We start from the raw sequence: 19,550 nt of genomic DNA, 5'->3' as shown, positions 1-19,550 counted from the left end.
TTTGAGTTGGACAATATTTTCATAGATGTTTTCTGTGTCCAACTCAGGTTTATATTTTAATAATTTATCTGTTGAATAAGTATATGCCAGAGGCTATGAGTCCTCATTAGAGGTGTTAACATACATACACTTAAAAAAAATGAATTGGATTAAAAGAAAAAAGAATAGGTACCATAATATGCCAACATTCTCTAAAGACAAATAAATTATATTTATGGTGTATTTGTTGAATTAACTATTAGAGAATTAATTATTAACCAGAAATCAGGAATATTCATCCTGGAACCTACATCTCTTATCATACACGGGTCTAAAAAAATAATTATGAACTATTCAACACACACAGCAAAGAGTACAATAAACTGTGATTACACTGACATAAACATTAAAGGAAATAATAGATGTCATACCATATTTATAGCATAATTCAAAATTGATGAACATATTTAAAATGTATAGAATAGTACTCAGTGATTAAAAATGAATTGTTTTCACTGCAAGGCAACAAAAATTAAGTGTACTTATTTTTCAGATCTTCTTAATAGTTCTACGCTCATTCTCAATATTTATTTCCTTGTTAAATTTCTTTTAAAGCTCCCAATTATATATATATATACATATATATATATTCCACATTGAATGGAATAAAAGGAGTTTATATTCATATATTTTCCAAATTCTATTCTTATTTGAAAATAAGTTTGATGGTTTTAGATATAAATAATTTACATATATTAAACTAATATTATATAATATAGTATGAAAATATACACACACTCAGCATAAATATAAGTAAACGATAATGCTTTAAACAAACATTGAGCTTCTTTTCAGCTACAGCTTATGTTAATAGAAACAGGAATGGAACTGATGAGGAAAGAACACAACAGAATTTAATTTAATGAAAGTATTAATAAAATGAGATTAAGTAGGGTCAATCAACTTAAATTCTTTAGCACTGGAAATGTTCTCAAAGTTTTTATGGGTAAGTATGAAAAAGGCTGGGCTTCCCTGGTGGATCAGATGGTAAAGAATTTGCCTGCAATGCAGAAGACCTGGGTTTGATCCCTGGGTCTGGAAGATACCCTGGATAAGGAAATAGCAACACTCTTTAGTATTCTTGCCTGGAGAATTACATGGACAGAGAAGCTTGGCAGGCTACAGTAAACTGGGTTGCAAAGAGTTGGACATGACTGAGCGACTAACATACACATGAAAAAGGCCGGTATCAATCAGTCTTCTAGCCAAATAAAAATGGAAAGATAGAGGCAATAAATCTATTTTGAGAATCATACATGAAGTTCAGTATTAATTCACAAAGGTGAAGAACTCCAAATTGTTGTTCTCCACTTAACAGATATCTATGCCCTACATGTTTGTATTTATCTGTGCTCAAGCTTGTTAAATAATGATTCATAACTATAAATAGCATTCCTGAACTCAGTAAGATTATATTTTTTAAAAAAGAAAAACTTACAAATAAGCAAACAAAAGCTTGCTCTAGAAAAGAATGATGATACTTTGTTTCTATTATTTTGATTTAAAGCCTATAATCACTCTAGGCTAAGAAATCAAATGAAAACATAATTAGTATTTATCTTCCATTTAATGATATGATGTTATCATAATAACTGAATCTATCTAAAAAGTCATTTTTACAAATGTAAGATCACATGAAGAAAAGCAATATCTAAAAAGTCATTTTTACAAATTTAAAATCACATGAAGAAAACATTTGTAAGAGTGTGTTGCATCTAAAACTCTGTCTCTTACTCCCTTACTCTTCACGGTATTTTTTCTTGCAATAATTTTCAGAATTTTGTTTGAGGGATTAAGTATTGCCAGAAAAAACTGCAAAGGAAATGAAAATAAAGTATTTTTTCAAATGCCCTGAGAAGTCCTACATGTGTACATTTTATATTTTTCAAAATTTGCAATACATTCATAAAAATTAAACTTCCCAGTCAATAGATTCCAGTGACATTAAGTGAACCAAATGATTATTAGTCAAATGAAGTAATTTCTTTCCCAAATGTTAAGTATAATGATAATTAGTACAATTACAAGAAGGGCTCAGACACTGGGCAAATAACTTGATATCTAGGGTGTAAGAACCCACAAGGTAGGGTTCTTAGTGCAAAATGTCAGTCACTCAGTCATGTCTGACTCTTTGAGATCCTATGGACCATGGCCCACCAGGCTCCTCTGTCCGCGAGACTCTCCAGGCAAGAATAATGGAATGAGTTGTCCAGGAGATCCTCCCAACTCGGGGGTCAAACCTGTGTCTCTTCTGTCTCCTGCACTGGCAAGTGGGTTCCTTACCACTAGTGCCATCTCCAACTATTTTCTTCAGGTTCTGATGAAGAATCTGAAGCACACAGTTTTAAGCAACTTGCTCAAAGTTAGACACCTGACAAGAAATAATTCACACCACTTCAGAGTATGTGTCTTTATTAGTAAACTCTATCAAATGGCACCCTCATTTTCCTAACTGCTCATCTTGAGCATCTTGTAGTGCCCCCTTAATACCCCACTTTCACCAAAGCCCCCACCCAATCCATGGGCAAGCTGTACCAGCCTATCCCTGAAAATGTCAGTGTGTCCACTTGCTTCATTAGCATGACCACTGCCCTAGCTTGGTCTGTTCATCCTCTAATTTCAATGGTAATACAAGTTCTGATCTCTAAAACTATGCTTCCCCACATCTCCATATTTTCTTAGCTTTTTTATGTCCCCAAATTAACTTATTTTGAAAACATAAATGTCATTGCGTCACTCTGCTTTTGAAACTCTTCCAAAGTTTTGCTATGTGCTTCAATAACATAAGTTTCTACCATGACCACCAAGACCTACCTAATCTGCTCTTACTTCTCTCTCCAACATCATACTATTCCCACCTCCCTCCTGAGGCTATACCTATCGGTCACCCAACAATCTCCTAGAGTTACATCATCACTTTTCCTTCATTCCTCTCAATACAGAGAGCGCTTTCTTTTTCTGCATATTTTAAACCCAGCTTAAATGTTACTTCCTAAAGGACATCTTCTTGACTATATAGCTGAATAGTTTTCCTCTGTGTCTTGCTGTGCTAAGTCGCCTCAGTCATGTTTGACTCTTTGCAACCCTATGGACCATAGCCCAACAGGCTCTTCTGTCCATAGGATTCTCCAAGCAAGAATACTGAAGTGAGCTGCCATGCCCTCCTCCAGGGGAGTTTCCCTGTATTATTCTCTAAAAATACATTCTGATTCTTTTATAATCTTGACCTTATTTTGCAATTATATATTTCATTATTCACTGATCTATTGTCTGGATACTCAATGAAAATATAATTACCAAATAGTAAAAGCCCTTTATTTCTCATTCACTGTTTAGCACATTGAACAGTGCCAACATATACTAGATACAAAGAGTTCATCATCAATATACACTCTAACAAATACTATAATCCACCTGTCTCTGTCCACTGATAATAATATCTTTAAAACTGTTTTATAAGGAAATAATTAGAGGATACTCTGGAACTTCTATACTCAATTTTGAGATTTAAGGCATTTGCCAGTTTCAAACCAAATAAAGTTATTAATTTTCAAATACCAAAAGTACTTTTGAGAAGAATATATAAGAAGCCACATGAATGAGTCTCTTCTTTTTAATCAATATACAAATATTAACACTGGAATACATGAGCATCTCATAAGCAATGGTTCATTCTTTCTATCTATCTATCTTTAGATTCTATACAATTTAACACATCATTTTATAATATTCTTTTATTGTTATATCCTTAATGAAAATCACAAATATATCATATGCCATGTTTTTAACTTGGTTTCAAATTCTGTCATATATACAAATACATATATATGTCGTAGAGTCCATAAGTTATCCAGGTACAAATGGAACAATTGTTCTCAAATTTTTCTGTGAATCAAGTTACTTAGGGAGTTTGCTTAAAAAGGAAATCACCTGTGCAGTTTCATCTCTAGAGATTCCAATTCAACATATATGAGGTGAGGTCAATCCACTGTATCTTTAACAAGCTCCCCAAGGGTTTCTGATTCACATTGTCTTAGTAGACACTTTTCAAACTTCACTGGGTTTAGATGCTAAAAATATTTAGGATTCAGTTCTTGCTTCTTAGCAAATATGGTTTTCTTTTCTTTGATATCTTCAGGTAAGATTAGCCTATTAATGATATTTCAAATTATTTTAAGATTTCATCTTGAAATATTCTCCATTTTCTCATCTGCTCCATCTACAGTATTCCATTTTTGAGTTCCTTCAGTATGTCAAGTGACTTCCTACCTCTAGAGGTATAAACCTGATGTTTATTCTGCCTGTCAAGCCCACCTTCAATACTATATGGCTCTGTCATTATCCACCTATTAGAGTACTCCCTATTTTGGGCTTTTCTCTCAGCTCAGATGGAAAAGAATCTGCCTGCGATGCGGGAGACCTGGGTTCAACATGGAACAACAGACTGGTTCCAAATCAGGAAAGCAGTATGTCAAGTCTATATATTGTCACCCTGCTTCTTTAACTTATATGCAGAGTAAATCATGCAAAATGCAGGGCTGGATGAAACACAAGCTGGAATCAAGATTTCTGGGAGAAATAGCAATAACCTCACATACGCAGATGACATCACCATTATGGCAGAAAGCAAAGAAGAACTAGAGTCTCTTGATGAAAGTGAAAGAGGAGAGTGAAAAAGTTGGCTTAAAACTCAACATTCAGAAAACTAAGATCATGGCATCCGGTCCCATCACTTCATGGCAAATAGATGGGAAAACAATGGAAACAGTGAAAAACTATCTTTTGGGGCTCCAAAATCACTGCAGATAGTTACTGCAGCCATGAAATTAAAAGACGCTTACTCCTTGGAAGAAAAGCCATGATCAACCTAGATAGCATATTAAAAAGCAGAGACATTATGTTGCCAGCAAAGGTCCAGCTAGTCAAAGCTATGGTTTTTCCTAGTCAGGTATGGATGTGAGCACTGGACTAAAAAGAAAGCTGAGTGCTGAAGAATTGATGCTTTTGAACTGTGGTGTTGGAGAAGACTCCTGAGAGTCCCTTGGACTGCAGGGATATCCAACCAGTCCATCCTAAAGGAAATCAGTCCTGAATATTCATTGGAAGGACTGATGCTGAAGCTGAAGCTCCAATACTTTGGCCACCTGATGTGAAGAGCTGACTCATTTGAAAAGAACCTGACGCTGGGAAAGATTGAAGGCACGAGGACAAGGTGACAACAGAGAATGAGATGGTTGGATGGCATCATCAACGCAACAGACATGAGTTTGAGTAGGCTCAGGGAGTTGGTGATGGACAGGGAAGCCTGATATGCTGCAGTCCATGGGGTCGCAAAGAGTCAGACAGGACTGAGCAACTGAACTTATTTGGGGCTTCTCTCTTAGCTCAGACTGTAAAGAATCTGCCTGCAATGCAAAAGACTTGGGTTCGATTCCTGGGTTGAGAAGATCCCCTGGAGGAGAAAATGGCAAGCCACTCCAGTATTCTTGCCTGGGAATCCCATGGATAGAGAAACCTGGTGAGCTACAGTCCATGGGGTCACAAGAGTGGGACACGACTTAGTGACTAAACCTCCACCACCCCTCAAGTTCTCCCTATTTTACCTTGTCAGTTCCTAAGTAAGCTCATTCATTATGCTGATTATTATCTTGCTTGTCAGTAAGAAGTCTCACAATTTACATATGACTTCATATTCCACTAGAATTTAAGGCCCTTTATAAAGCAGATCTTGTGTTCTTTCTATTCTTAACTGTCTATCCCAAGTGCAGAACATACCACATAGTGCAAAGTGAGTCTCAGAAAATTGGTTACATCTTGTACTCTTCTGACTTCCCTGGTGGCTCAGACGGTAAAGCGTCTGTCTACAATGCAGGAGACCGGGGTTCAATCCCTGGGTTGGGAAGATCCCCTGGAGAAGGAAATGGCAATCCACTCCAGGACTATTGCCTGGAAAATCCCATGGACAGAAGAGCCTGGTAGGCTACAGTCCATGGGGTTGCGAAGAGTCAGACACAACTGACCAACTTGACTTTCACTTTCTTGTACTCTCCTGGACAAGTTGTCCTTTCATCTTTCAACACTTTTCCTTTGTTTGTGATTCTTTCACACAAGTCAGAGATTAAAAATATGAACATTATTTTAAATTTAACCCATGCTTGCCTCATGTCTTAAGTTGGAAACCCAAAAACCAGAGAAAGAGAAAGTTAGATGCTTGCCCTCCCATCTAGCGTATAATTAGCAATCACAGTCTAACTCTTGGTCCACCGTTTGTTTCTCTACCCCAGACTATTATTCAAAATTATATTACATCTGACAGCAATTACATTTGCTAAAAGCACATGAAAGCTGTCATGCAGTGAAGAAATGCTAAATTTAGTTTATTGAAAGAGGGTGCTCTGCACTATATTACTGTTTTTTAAAGATTTTTGTTGTTGTTGTTGGTTTGTCATATCTATTTACCTCCTCCCCATCGCAGGCATCTTGCTAGATCATTGCCGGTCCCGAGAGGCAGAATAGCCACTGGAGGATGCTTGACTACATTAGCCTTTTCTGTATAATTGAAAAATTAAAAGAAAAAAATTGGTCATTGACTGAACAACAATTAAAAAAAAAAACACAGCTTGGCATGGAAGACATTCTACAGGGTACTTAGAAAAAGTCACATTTTATATATATAATATACAATTATAAAATATGATTAACTTATATGCATTTGTAGCAATTTATAAAACAAGTAAATAACATAATTCACAGGGTGACAGGAATTTTTAAGACTTATATGTGAGGAAAGACTTTTAAATATGTTAATTTAGTTAAAAATTGTAGCACATTTGACTTAACTCAGTTGAAATTCTCAAGGGTGCAGGTATATGCAACACAAGGATAGCGCTAAAGTGGAAAAGTAGGTTCTTTAGAAAAGTCCTTTGGCAACATCAAGTTTAGGTATACTTTAAGAAAAATATATTTTGAAAACAGTTGAATTCTAAAAGTTAGTGAAATGGGGAGAGTGAAAAAGTTGGCTTAAAGCTCAACATTCAGAAAACGAAGATCATGGCATCTGGTCCCATCACTTCATGGGAAATAGATGGGGAAACAGTGGAAACACTGTCAGACTTTATTTTTTTGGGCTCCAAAATCACTGCAGATGGTGACTGCAGCCATGAAATTAAAAGATGCTTACTCCTTGGAAGGAAAGTTATGACCAACCTAGACAGCATATTAAAAGCAGAGACATAACTTTGCCAACAAAGGTCTGTCTAGTCAAGAATATGGTTTTTCCAGTGGTCATGTATGGATGTGAGAGTTGGACTGTGAACAAAGCTGAGTGCCAAAGAATTGATGCTTTTGAACCGTGGTGTTGGAGAAGACTCTTGAGAGCCCCTTGGACTGCAAGGAGATCCAACCAGTCCATTCTAAAGGAGATCAGCCCTGGGTGTTCTTTGGAGGGAATGATGCTGAAACTCCAGTACTTTGGCCACCTCATGTGAAGAGTTGACTCATTGGAAAAGATTCTGATGCTGGGAGGGATTCGGGACAGGAGGAGAAGGAGACGATAGAGGATGAGATGGCTGGATGGCATCACTGACTCGATGGACATGAGTTTAAGTGAACTCCGGGAGTTGGTGATGGACAGGGAGGTCTGGTGTGCTTTGATTCATGGGGTCACAAAGAGTCGGACAGGACTGAACGACTGAACTGAACTGAACTGAACAATGGTTCTATTACTCTGTGTCAGAGTCAACAAAAGAAGACATTACCAGATTTTGTTTGAGATTCAAGTTGATATAGTGTTTGGGTTCAGAAAATATCATATCACTGAAATTCCACATGCTTTTGTTTGAGTTACTAAAGACGTCTCACAAACACATATTACTTTATTTTTCTCCCTTCTCAGTGCCTCAGAGTAAGCATATGTGGGTAAAAAATGGGTAAGGAATAGATTATGTAGGGATGTGCCACAGTATACTACCAAAGGCTTAGATTTTAGGGACTAATGAAAACCAATAATTCCTAATATTTTCACTAAAATTCTTACAAGTCCTCAAACACTGTTCAAGGGACTCCTTAATTTTGGTAGTTCTTGAACTCTGGTTTTGTCCTTAAAATATCAATACTATTGACATTGTTTATTGGAGGGCCAAAGAATACAATTTTCCCTTTTCTTTTCGAAAAAAAAAAAAAAAGGTTAGTAGAGTAAAATTGTTAGGTGCTTACCAAAAGGGTATTGACAATATGTATTCATTTTTAATCTGAATATTTTTTAGGGTATGAAAAGGTCGAATATTCTCAACTGCATTGATTGAATAAAACTTTGCTTCAATACATATAGATAGTAAAACTTCTTTTGAATCAGGTCTTTCCTTTTTATGAAAGGATCTATTTTTAACAAAGAATTGGTCAGTCCAGATCTGGAAGTATCTGTGAAAGTCACTCAGTCATGTCCAACTCTTTGCAATCCCATGGACTATACAGTCCATGGAATTCTCCAGACCAGAATACTGGAGTGGGTAGCTGTTCCCTTCTCCGGGGGATCTTCCCAACTCAGGGATCAAACCCAGGTCTCCTGTATTGCAACTGGATTCCTTACCAGCTGGGCCACCAAGGAAGCGGTTTTATTAAATTCCATGAAAAAAATGAATGAGAAAACAAGCATTTCTAGTTATTTTTAAATTATTTTGACAGTTAAAAATCTGAACTACAGAATAAATTAAGCCATCAATATTCCAGATGTCTGATTGTTATCACTGTGTATTTTATTTAACAAAGATATGGATGTGTTAAATAAACAAATGAAATACACAGAATTTAAGGTTTCCACTCTCACCCAAGCCACATTAAATACGTGTCTTCATTACCTATGCAGTCCAAAATCCACCCCACAGTTCCATCTCCACCACAGGCTAACACTCTGAAATCAGGAACATCACGGAAAAAGTTTAACCTGAAAAAGAAGCATGTTACAGCACATGATTGATATTTCAAAGTTAGGACATTTTTATTTTTGTATATTTAGCATTTCATCTAATGAAAGATTTAGGTTTTGTTGAAAAATAGTAAACCCTTATCTACAATGAAATTCTAAAATAGAAGTATCAACATATCCTAATTTAAATGTTATCATTATAAATTCTATATTCCATAATACTTATATTTTTCTTTTAACAACTCTAAAGTGAAAAAATAAAATTAATAAATTAAAATAATTTTCATTAAGGTACAATCCCATACGTGATATGCAGTTTACCTAGACTATACAGATTACCTAGACATATGTATACAAATATGTTTTATTTACTAATTTTTATATCCCATACGTGATATGCAGTTTACCTAGACTATACAGATTACCTAGACATATGTATACAAATATGTTTTATTTACTAATTTTTATTGACCAACAATTCTCTCTTGAACAATTATATAAATGTGACTAATAGCTCAGTAAAAAATGTCTTTGAGAGTTTTCTGCCTTCTCCCTTACTGGGAGAAATTGGTCAGGCTGTATCTGAGGTTTTAGCCAACTGTTTTCAGTATTTCCTTCTGACTTTGAATCTGCGAATAGAAGCCAGGCTTCCTCCTCTCTTTTGACCTCCTTGGCAGTGGTTACCACCCAGGAACACACAAAAATGTCTGGGTTGGGTGTGAAAAATGCTCACCATTTCTGCTGCTACTGCATGCAGCATGCTTATGAATGCAACCTACCTTGGGGAAAACTACAAAGACAAATAATGCATCCAGTTATACAATCATGCATGCCTATTTTCTTGAAAAAAAAAAAAAATTTGAAACAAGACAGAATATCTGGGAATGTGTCTCTTCAACTTTCTAGCCCTGGTGGTAACAATATAATACAACTGGCTCTTCCTATCTGTAGATTCTACATCTGTAGATTCAACCAACCAGGAGTTGAAAGTCTTTAAAAATAAAATCCAGGAAGTTTCCAAAAGTGAAACTTGAATTTGGTGAATCACAACTTATTACAGAGAAGGTATATTGTATTTTACAGCTATATACATAGCATTTCCATTTTATTAGGTATTATAAGTAACCTAAAGTTCATTTCCAATGAGTCAACTCTTCACATGAGGTGGCCAAAGTACTAGAGTTTCAGCCTCATTCCTTCCAATGCTGGGAGGGATTGGGGGCAGGAGAAGAAGGGGACGACAGTGGATGAGATGGTGGATGGAATCACTGACTCGATGGATGTGAGTCTGAGTGAACTCTGGGAGTTGGTGATGGACAGGGAGGCCTGGCGTGCTGCAATTCATGGGGTCGCAAAGAGTTGGACATGACTGAGCGACTGAACTGAACTGAACTGAACTGAAAGTTCATTTAAATGTATGCCAACAATTGCCACTGTTTGTAAGGGACTTAAAGCTCCTGTGAATTTTGTTATCTGGAGAGTCCTGGAACCAATCACCTGTGGATATCAAGGGAAGACTATATGCAGTCATCTAAGAACATTTTCTTTAATATTACATATATAAATGTACATGTCAATTTTATCACACTGGGGCTTCCCTGGTGGCTCGGATAGTAAAGAATCTGCCTGCAGTGCAGGAGACACAGGTTCAATCTCTGTGTAGGGAAGATCCCCTGGAGAAGGGAATGACAACCCAACTCCAGTATTCTTGCCTGGAGAATTCCATGGACAGAGGATCCTGGTGGGTTACAGTCCATGGGGGTCACAGAGTCGGACACGACAGAGCGACTAACACAATATAACATTTTATGATTAAAAATAATGTCATTTCATGTACTTTATTTTTAGTGTTTCACTGCCACAAAATAACAGGTATTGTAGTTAATGTTGTTTGAATACATTTATTTGAGCAAGTGTATCAGTTTTGAAAGCTAATCTTCTAGAAGGGAAATAATTACAACAACACATTACCCTCTGGATGGTTCCCACTATAGAAAATGTACATGTCCATTTCCTTGAAACTCTAAAACACTACTTATAAACAACTTTATGATATTTCTTCAATAAGTAAGAAAAAAAAATACCATGGTGCTATTATCATAAAATCACATTCCCCTGTTTACTAGCTGTTGAACGTATTTTGTAGGCTCACAGACCTGTGACCTTCTTTGTGAACTGCATCATCAAAGCATTGTACCTCTTTCCTATGAGTTGTATTTTATTCTTATAAACACTAGACATTATTAGTAATATTTTCATTCAAATTAGTATCATTAAATTTTTGGTTAATGTAATACAAAATGTGTAAATATAATAGTAATGTAAACAAGTCAACTGAACCACTGCCACCTAGAAACAGGAAGCACAGACATTTAGAACACAAAATTGTCCTGTACTTCATTGTGTATTATATTGTGGATATTTACCTTTTGTTAGACACATTGCAAAATTTTCTTCCAGATTATCACTGGGTTAGTTTGCTCAGATTATATAAGCAAAACAATGTACCAGCTGTCCACCCCAGAGAGTAGAACATTTCTAATAACTTGCTTATGCTTCTGCGTTCCTTCCCCATAGGACCCTCCTCCCTTGTTAACAAAAGTGGGCATTATTCTGAATTTCAGGTTAGCATGCACATGCCATAAACAACACATTGTTTGTGTTTTGCCTTTTCTTCACAGCATTAAGATTCCTCCATGTAGTAGCTGAATTTCCATCCATCAGTAGTTGAAGTCATTTATACCCACTGCTGTGTTCAATACCATTTCTGTGATTATGCTTTTTAAATCCATGCCATTGGATATTTGGAGTATTTTATATTCTTATAAAAATCCATTTTCAGAAATACTTTCTAATGCACATGGACGGTGATGACTCTTGCAGTTTGACAAGATATTATCAATTGGTATCCTATAGTAGTTATAGCAATGCATGTACTTATCAGGAATATTAGAACAAGTGTGCTGAGCCCATCTGTTCTAATACTTGTAATGTCACTTGTTTTAAAAATTTCATGTGTTTCCTCAAATGTGCAATGTCTTCCCCATCTTTACTCCTTATTTCTGGCTGATTTGTAAAAATTCTTTACTTTTTCTTAATTTTAATCCTTTTGAGGATTTTTTTGTTTGTTCAGTTTGTGGTTTTTTGAAAAATACTTCCTACAGGAAGAAAGTCTCTTCTTTTACTTTCCTAAATGTGTATTTTAACAAACAAGATTTTAGTTTTAATGTACTGAAGTTTATCCATCTTATGATAAATGGCTAGCACTTTAGCTTATTTTGTGTAACAAAATAGTTGTTTCCTCAGTGGTCAGAAGAGAACACATGTACTCTCTTAAAATTTCAGTTTTATTTTTGACTAAGAAATTGTCTGTGGGGATGTGAGACAGGATAGTATGAAGTATTAACATAGAAGAGAATATATTTTATACATAAAATATTCACAGCATTCTACACTGGTTGTGTCAAAAAGGGATCCCTTTCTTTTCCCTTCTTCACTACCTTTCTTCTTCCTCTGCTGCTGCTAAGTCACTTCAGTCGTGTCCGACTCTGTGTGACCCCATAGACGGCAGGGCTCCCCCGTCCCTGGGATTCTGCAGGCAAGAACACTGGAGTGGGTTGCCATTTCCTTCTCCAATGCATGAAAGTGAAAAGTGGAAGTCAAGTCGCTCAGTCGTGTCCGACTCTAGCGACCCCATGGACTGCAGCCTACCAGGCTCCTCCATCCATGGGATTTTCCAGGCAAGAGTACTGGAGTGGGGTGCCATTGCCTTCTCCTCTTCTTCCTCTACCCTCACTCTTTCTCTTTCTCCATTTCCCCCTTTCTCACTTCCTGCCTTCCTTCCTTTAAGCTATTGTGCAACAATTTCCATCCGTAAATCCATCTTTTCATGTTTTAGATAACTCAACTTAATATCATGCAGATCCATCATGAATCAAATTTCCATATGTGGGTATTTTTCTTTTAGACTCTATTCTATTTTATTCATGAATGTGTCCATCTCTGCACCAGTACCACACTTATAATAGGTCAGCTTTATAGTTAGTCTATATCTCATTGAGCATGAAAAATTTTAGCTATTTTTTCTCTTTTGCTTTTGAATTTTGAAATATTGAATTTAATTTCTCATATTCCATAAAAGTAAAAATAAAGACACAAAAAATCTTTATTTTTTAAAAATTGGAGTTACATGAAGCCTATGTATGATGTTATTTATTTCCTCATCCATGGATATAGGATGTTTCAATTTACTCTTTAACATCCTTAAATTTTTAAAATTTTTTGCTTGCAAGTCTTTGTTACATTTATTCTTGGATGGTTTGTAGTTTGTGTTAGTATCTTAAACTTTTAAATTGTTAATTAATGTTTTTGTTGCTGGCATGTAAAATACATTTGAGTTTAATTTATTGATTTTATAAACAGCCACATTATTCTTCATTTTTTCTGTTGCCTATATTTTATTTGTAGACTTATTTGGATTTTTATCTAAACAACTATATCATGTGCTAATGACAATGATACTGTTGCTGATCGTCAATCCTTATAATTATTTCTCTCCCTGTCTTGCTGTGCTGGCTATGGAGGGCTTTCATAATTTGCTGAATTAGAGCATACATACATACCTTGTGCCTGAAATTACATGGAATACTTTCAGAATTTCCCCACTTAGGATGATGTCTGTTGTAGGCATTTTGTCCTTCTTTTCTGAGTGACATCTTAGATAAGGTTAATAAAATTTTCTTCAATTCTTTTATATAGAAGGAATTTATATTATAATTCAGTGTTAATACTCTCTGTACCTTGTGAAATACTGATATGATTCATTTAACTGGAAATGTGGGAGTATACATTTACATATTTATGTATCACTAAACCATTCTTACTATGCTTTCACGTGCTCAAATTGACACTATTTATTAACATTTTTATAGAGAATTGGGTTTGGTTTACTAACATTTTATTTACAATGTTTCATGTATATTCATGGACACAATAGATTTAATATATTTTTCTTCATACCACCTCTAATTTTTTATCAAATTATTCCATCTCCTAAAAACCTTTGCAGAATATGCCCTTATTTTGGAGTATCTGTATATTAAAACTGTTAGCACTTGCAAATCAACTATCCAATTTCTGGTGAGTCTTTGATATTTTTTAATTAAGAAATATTAAATATTACAATTAATTTAATAATTACTGAAAAAGGTAATATTTTCTAATTCTTCCTAAATTAGTTTGTACCAACTATATTTCTGTACTAATTTGTCTGTCTCCTACATTTTCAAAGACCTTGTCATTAAAGTCTATAAAAGCTTTTTTCAAATATGCCAGTATGTGAAATGTTTACCATAACTGTTTCAAGTAAAAGCCTAATCACCCATATGACTCACCATTGCTCTTCTATTCCATAATGATATTTCATCTGTTACTAATTCTTATTTTCTTTTAAAATAGTCATTTTTCGTTCTTCTGCAACATCCTACCCCCAAATATAAACTGCGTGTGACTGTCAGATCAGCTTACTCTCTGTAAACTGATTGCTAAATGGATTGAAAAACTGACCTCTCTGTCTTAACTTCTTATTCTACTCCATCCATGCAGTTTTCCCTAGAGATTAATTCATAACTTACTTCATTCATTCCTTGAATACCATGTGTGTGTTAGTCTCTCAGTCATATCTGACTCTTTGTGATCCCAGGGACTGTAGCCTGCCAGTCTCCTCTGTCCATGGGATTCTTCAGGAAAAGAATACTTGAGTGGGTTTAATTCCCTTCTCCAGGGCCTTGAATAGTAGCCTTAGGTGAGCTTCAGTTTGGTATCTTTAAAATGGAATTAAAACCCCTGCTTTATTTGCCTGTATTGTGGAATAAACAAAGGATGTATATAAATTTAATTGTATTATAAGCCATGCTCTGTGGAGACACCCAAGACAGACAGGTCATGTTGGAAAGCTCTGACAAAACATGGTGTACTGGAGAATGGAGTGGCAAACCACTTAGCATTCTTGCCTTGAGAACCCCATAGACAGTATGAAAAGGCAAAAAGATAGGACACTGAAAGATGAACCCTCCAGATTGGCAGATGTACAATATGCTACTGGAGAAGAGCAGAGAAGTAATTCCAGAAGGAATGAAGAGGCTGAGCCAAAGTGGAAATGACACCCAGCTGTGGATGTGCCTGGTGGTGAAAGTAAAGTCTGATGCTGTAAAGAACAATATTGCATAGAAACATGGAAAGTTAGGTCCATGAATCAAGGTAAACTGAAAGTGGTCAGACAGGAGATGGCAAGAGTGAACATCAACATTTTAGAAATCAGTGAACTAAAATGGACGGGAATGCATGAATCTAATTCAGATGACCATTATATCTACTACTTTGGACAAGAATCCCTTAGAAGAAATGAAGTAGCCCTCATAGTCAACAAAAGAATACAAAATGCAGTACTTGGGTACAATCTCAAAAACAAAAGAATGATCTCAGTTCATTTCCAAGACAAACCCAATATCACAGTAATTCAAGTCTATGTGCCAAACACTAATGCCGAAGAAGCTGAAGTTGAATGGTTCTATGAAGACCTACAAGACCTTCTAGAACGAACATCTAAAAAAAGATATCCTTTTCATCATAGAGGACTGGAATGCAAAAGTAGAAGTCAAGACACACCTGGAGTAAGAGGCAAGTTTGGCCTTGGAGTACAAAATGAAGCAGGGCAAAGGATAACAGAATTTTGCCAAGAGAATGCACTGCTCATAACAAATACTGTCTTCCAACACAAGGTACCACTCTACACATGGACATCACCAGATGGTCAATGACAATATCAGATTTATTATCTTCTTTGCAGCCTAAGATGGAGAAGCTCTATACAGTCAGCAAAAACAAGACCGGGAGCTGACTGTGGTTCAGATCATGAACTCTTTATTTCAAAATTCAGATAAATTTGAAGAAAGTAGGGAAAACCACTAGCCCATTCAAGTATGACCGAAATCAAATCCCTTATGATTATACAGTGGAAGTGACTAATAGATTCAAATGACTAGATCTTAAAGTGTGCCTGAAAAACTACGGGTGGAGGCTTGTAACATGGTACAGGAGGTAGGGATCAAATCATGCCCCAAAAAGAAATGCAAAAAGGCAAAATGGTTGTCTGAGGAGACCTTACAAATGGCTGAGAAAAGAAAAGTGAAAGGCAAAGGAGAAAAGGAACAATATGCCCATCTGAATGCAGAGGTCCAAAGAATAGCAAGGAGAGATAAGAAAGCCTTCTCAAGTGGACAGTGAGGAGAAATAGAGGAAAACAATAGAATGGGAAAGACGAGAGATCTCTTCAAGAAAATTACAGATACCAAGAGAATATTTCATGCAAGAAGGGCATGATAAGGATAAAGAGAGTATGGACTAACAGAAGCAAAAGAGATTAAGAAGAGGTGGCAAGAATATATAGGAGAATTGTACAAAAAAGGTCTTAATGATGCAGATAACCAGGATGGTGTGGTCACTCACCTAGAATCAGACATCCTAGAGTGTGAAGTGAAGTGTGCCTGAGGAAGTATTACTAAGAACAAAGCCAGTGGAGGTGCCGTTCCAGTTGAGCTATTTCAAATCCTAAAATATGATGCTGTTAAACTGCTTCACTCAATATGCAGCAACTTTGGAAAACTCAGCAGTGGTCACAACTGGAAAAGGTCAGTTTTCATTCCACTCCCAAAGAAGGTCAATACCAAAAACATCAAACTACTATACAATTGCACTTATTTCACATGCAATGCATCCTTCAATCTGGGCCTCAAGAACCAAGAACTTCCAAATGTATAAGTTGCATTTAGAATAGGCAGAAGAACCAGAGATCAAATTGTCAACATCTACTGGATCATAGAAAAAGGAAGGGAATTCCAGAAAAACATGTATTTCTGTTTTGTGGACTACCTGAAAGCCTTTGACTATGTAGATCACAACAACTATGGAAAATTCTTAAAGAGATGGAAATACCAGACTGCCTTACCTACCTCCCGAGAAACCTATATGCAGGTCAAGAAGCAACAGTTAGAACTGGACATGGAAGAATGGACTGGTTCAAAATTGGGAAAGGAGTACATCAAGGCTGTATATTGTCAACTTGCTTATTTAACTTCTATGTAGAGTGCACCTTGTGAAATGTCAGGCTAGACGAAGCTCAAGGTGGATTCAAGATTGCAGGGAGAAATATCAGTAACCTCAGATGTGCAGATGACATATTCTTAATGGCAGAAAACAAAGAGGAACTAAAGATCCTCTTGCTGAAAGGAAAAGAGGAGAGTAAAAATGCTGGCTTACATCTCAACATTCAAAAAACTAAGATCAAGGCATCCGGTCTCATCACTTCATGGCAAATAGATGGGGATACAATGAGAACAGTGACAGACTTTATTTTCTTGGACTCCCAAATCACTGCAGATGGTGACTGCAGCCATAAAATTAAAAGACACTTGATCCTTGGAAGAACTATGATAAACCTAGATAGCATATTAAAAAGCAGATATGTTACTTTTTTGACAAAGGTCCATATAATCAAAGCTTGGCTTTTCCAGTAGTCATGTATGGATATGAGAGTTGGACCATAAAGAAGGCTGAGCACCAGAGAACTGATGCTTTCAAACTATGGTATTGGAGAAGACTCTTGAGAGTCCCTTGCACAGCAATGAGATCAAACCAATCAGTCCAAAGGAAATCAACCCTTAATATTCATTGGCAGGACTTATGCTAACGATGAAACTCCAAAACTTTGGTCACCTGATGCAAATAGCCAACCCATTGGAAAAGACCCTGATGATGGGAAAGATAGAAGGCAGGTGGAACAGGGGACACAGAGGATGAGATGGTTGGTGTCATCACCAATTCAACAGACATGAGTTTCAGGAAATTCCAGGAGACCATGAAGGACCAGGAAGCCTGGTGCACTGCAGTCCATCAGGTCGCAAAGAGTCAGACACCACTGAGCACTGAATAGCAACGACAATTCAGAGATATTATTAATTAAAGAATTTTCTCTTTATGAAAAGTAGTAAATATATTTTCTAAATCAGATTGTCCCTCCTCTATTTTACCACCGTCTTCACCCATCATGTTCTGACAAAATAGCCTTTTATAGGAGCAAAGCTGGACAGTGATGAAAGTTCTATCTCCCAGCAGAAACTACTGGGAGACCTACTTATGGCAATGCGGACAGAAAGTGCACAGGAAAATAGCTCTGCCTGAAAACAAAGGCAAGAGACTTGGCAGAGTCAAAATGCAAGACTTTGTGTGACAATTTACTTTTCATTCATTAAGCTGCAAAAACCAGCAGATGTGAGGCTCATACTTCTTAAGTCATACTAAGGATGCGGAGGATGAGCGAATGAGGAGTGTTTGAATAGATTCCCCTTTGTGGACACTTTGGTACTGTAGACTATGTTTTACCTGTGAAGGTAAACGTTTCACTTGAAGAACCAGTAGGTTCTTTTTTTTTTTTTTTTTAATTTTGCAATGAAATAATCATGTGTGGGTCCTGAATTTATTTTTTTGCCATTTAATGGAAATTTTTTTTTAAAAATTGGGACACTTTTTAAAGCAAATCAATGATTCTTGAGTTTTCAGTGTTCATCATTGTAGCACTGACTCTCCTAGAGTATTTTTTCTTTATCCCTGACAGCTAAACTCAAGCAAGATCCTATGTAATTTGTGGGTTAAGCAACTCTGTGTCTAACGCCTCACACTTCAAAAAAAAAAAAAAAGGTGAGTAGTAAGATCAAGATGGTTAATGCCAATGAAAGCAAGTAAAAGTATTTCATCTAAGATTCAGAAGTCTACTTTCCATTTTAAGTAAGTATTAGGATAAAACAGGTATAGAAAAATTAGGAAGTTTTCATTGGTGCCTGATAACAATATCTAAAAAGCACATCAGAAAAACTTGCTAAGAGAGAGGAAAAATTGCAGCACTGATTCCATTATCTTGGAAAGTGTCTTATGACCGGATTTTTTAAAGGACAATATGTAGGAATTTCTTTTAATTCCAATTTCACATTTTATTATTCACAGAAAATGGGATACTGACATTTGTATATAATTTTTATATATCAGGTTGAGCATATAAATATAAATAAACATATGGTTATTAAAATGTACATATCATACATTATATATTGCAAAATTATATTCTTTGATACTTGTAGGAAATCAATATGAGACTGATAAATATTGTTAGCATAATGATCCAGAGTGAATGCTCATTTCATTGTACATATTCACTTCGTTGTATTAAGGATCCAAAATAAAGGCTTCCCTGATAGCTCAGTTGGTAAAGAATCCACCTGCAATGCAGGAAACCCCGGTTCTGTTCCTGGGTTGGAAAGATCTGCTGGAGAAGGGATAAGCTACCCACTCCAGTATTCTTGGGCTTCGCTTGTGGCTCAGCTGGTAAAGAATCTGCCTGCAATGCAGGAGACCTGGGTTCGATCCCTAGGTTGGGAAGATCCCGTGGAGAAGGGAAAAGCTACCCACTCCAGTATTCTGGCCTGGAGAATTCCATGGACTGTACTTTTGCTTTCACTTTCATTTTTTCCTTCTTTTA

At 36.2% G+C, this 19,550-nt stretch overlaps 1 protein-coding gene across 7 annotated transcripts in view; it reads right to left on the bottom strand.

Moving 5' to 3' along the window:
- DGKB (diacylglycerol kinase beta) overlaps positions 1-19,550 on the bottom strand; it is an 874,923-nt gene that overhangs the window by 490,353 nt on the left and 365,020 nt on the right. For all 7 annotated transcript variants that reach the window (XM_027540028.1, XM_027540027.1, XM_027540029.1 and 4 more), the window contains 2 exons: positions 8,895-8,980; positions 6,499-6,588 (listed from right to left, as the gene is read on the bottom strand). In XM_027540028.1, the coding sequence (XP_027395829.1) occupies positions 6,499-6,588; positions 8,895-8,980 (176 nt within the window). The remainder of the gene's footprint in view (positions 1-6,498; positions 6,589-8,894; positions 8,981-19,550) is intronic.

This window comes from Bos indicus x Bos taurus, chromosome 4, assembly GCF_003369695.1.
Source record: "Bos indicus x Bos taurus breed Angus x Brahman F1 hybrid chromosome 4, Bos_hybrid_MaternalHap_v2.0, whole genome shotgun sequence".
Classification (NCBI taxonomy): domain Eukaryota; kingdom Metazoa; phylum Chordata; class Mammalia; order Artiodactyla; family Bovidae; genus Bos; species Bos indicus x Bos taurus.
The sequence above is the reverse complement of the archived record's forward strand: the minus strand, read 5'-3'. Positions and strand labels throughout refer to the sequence as shown.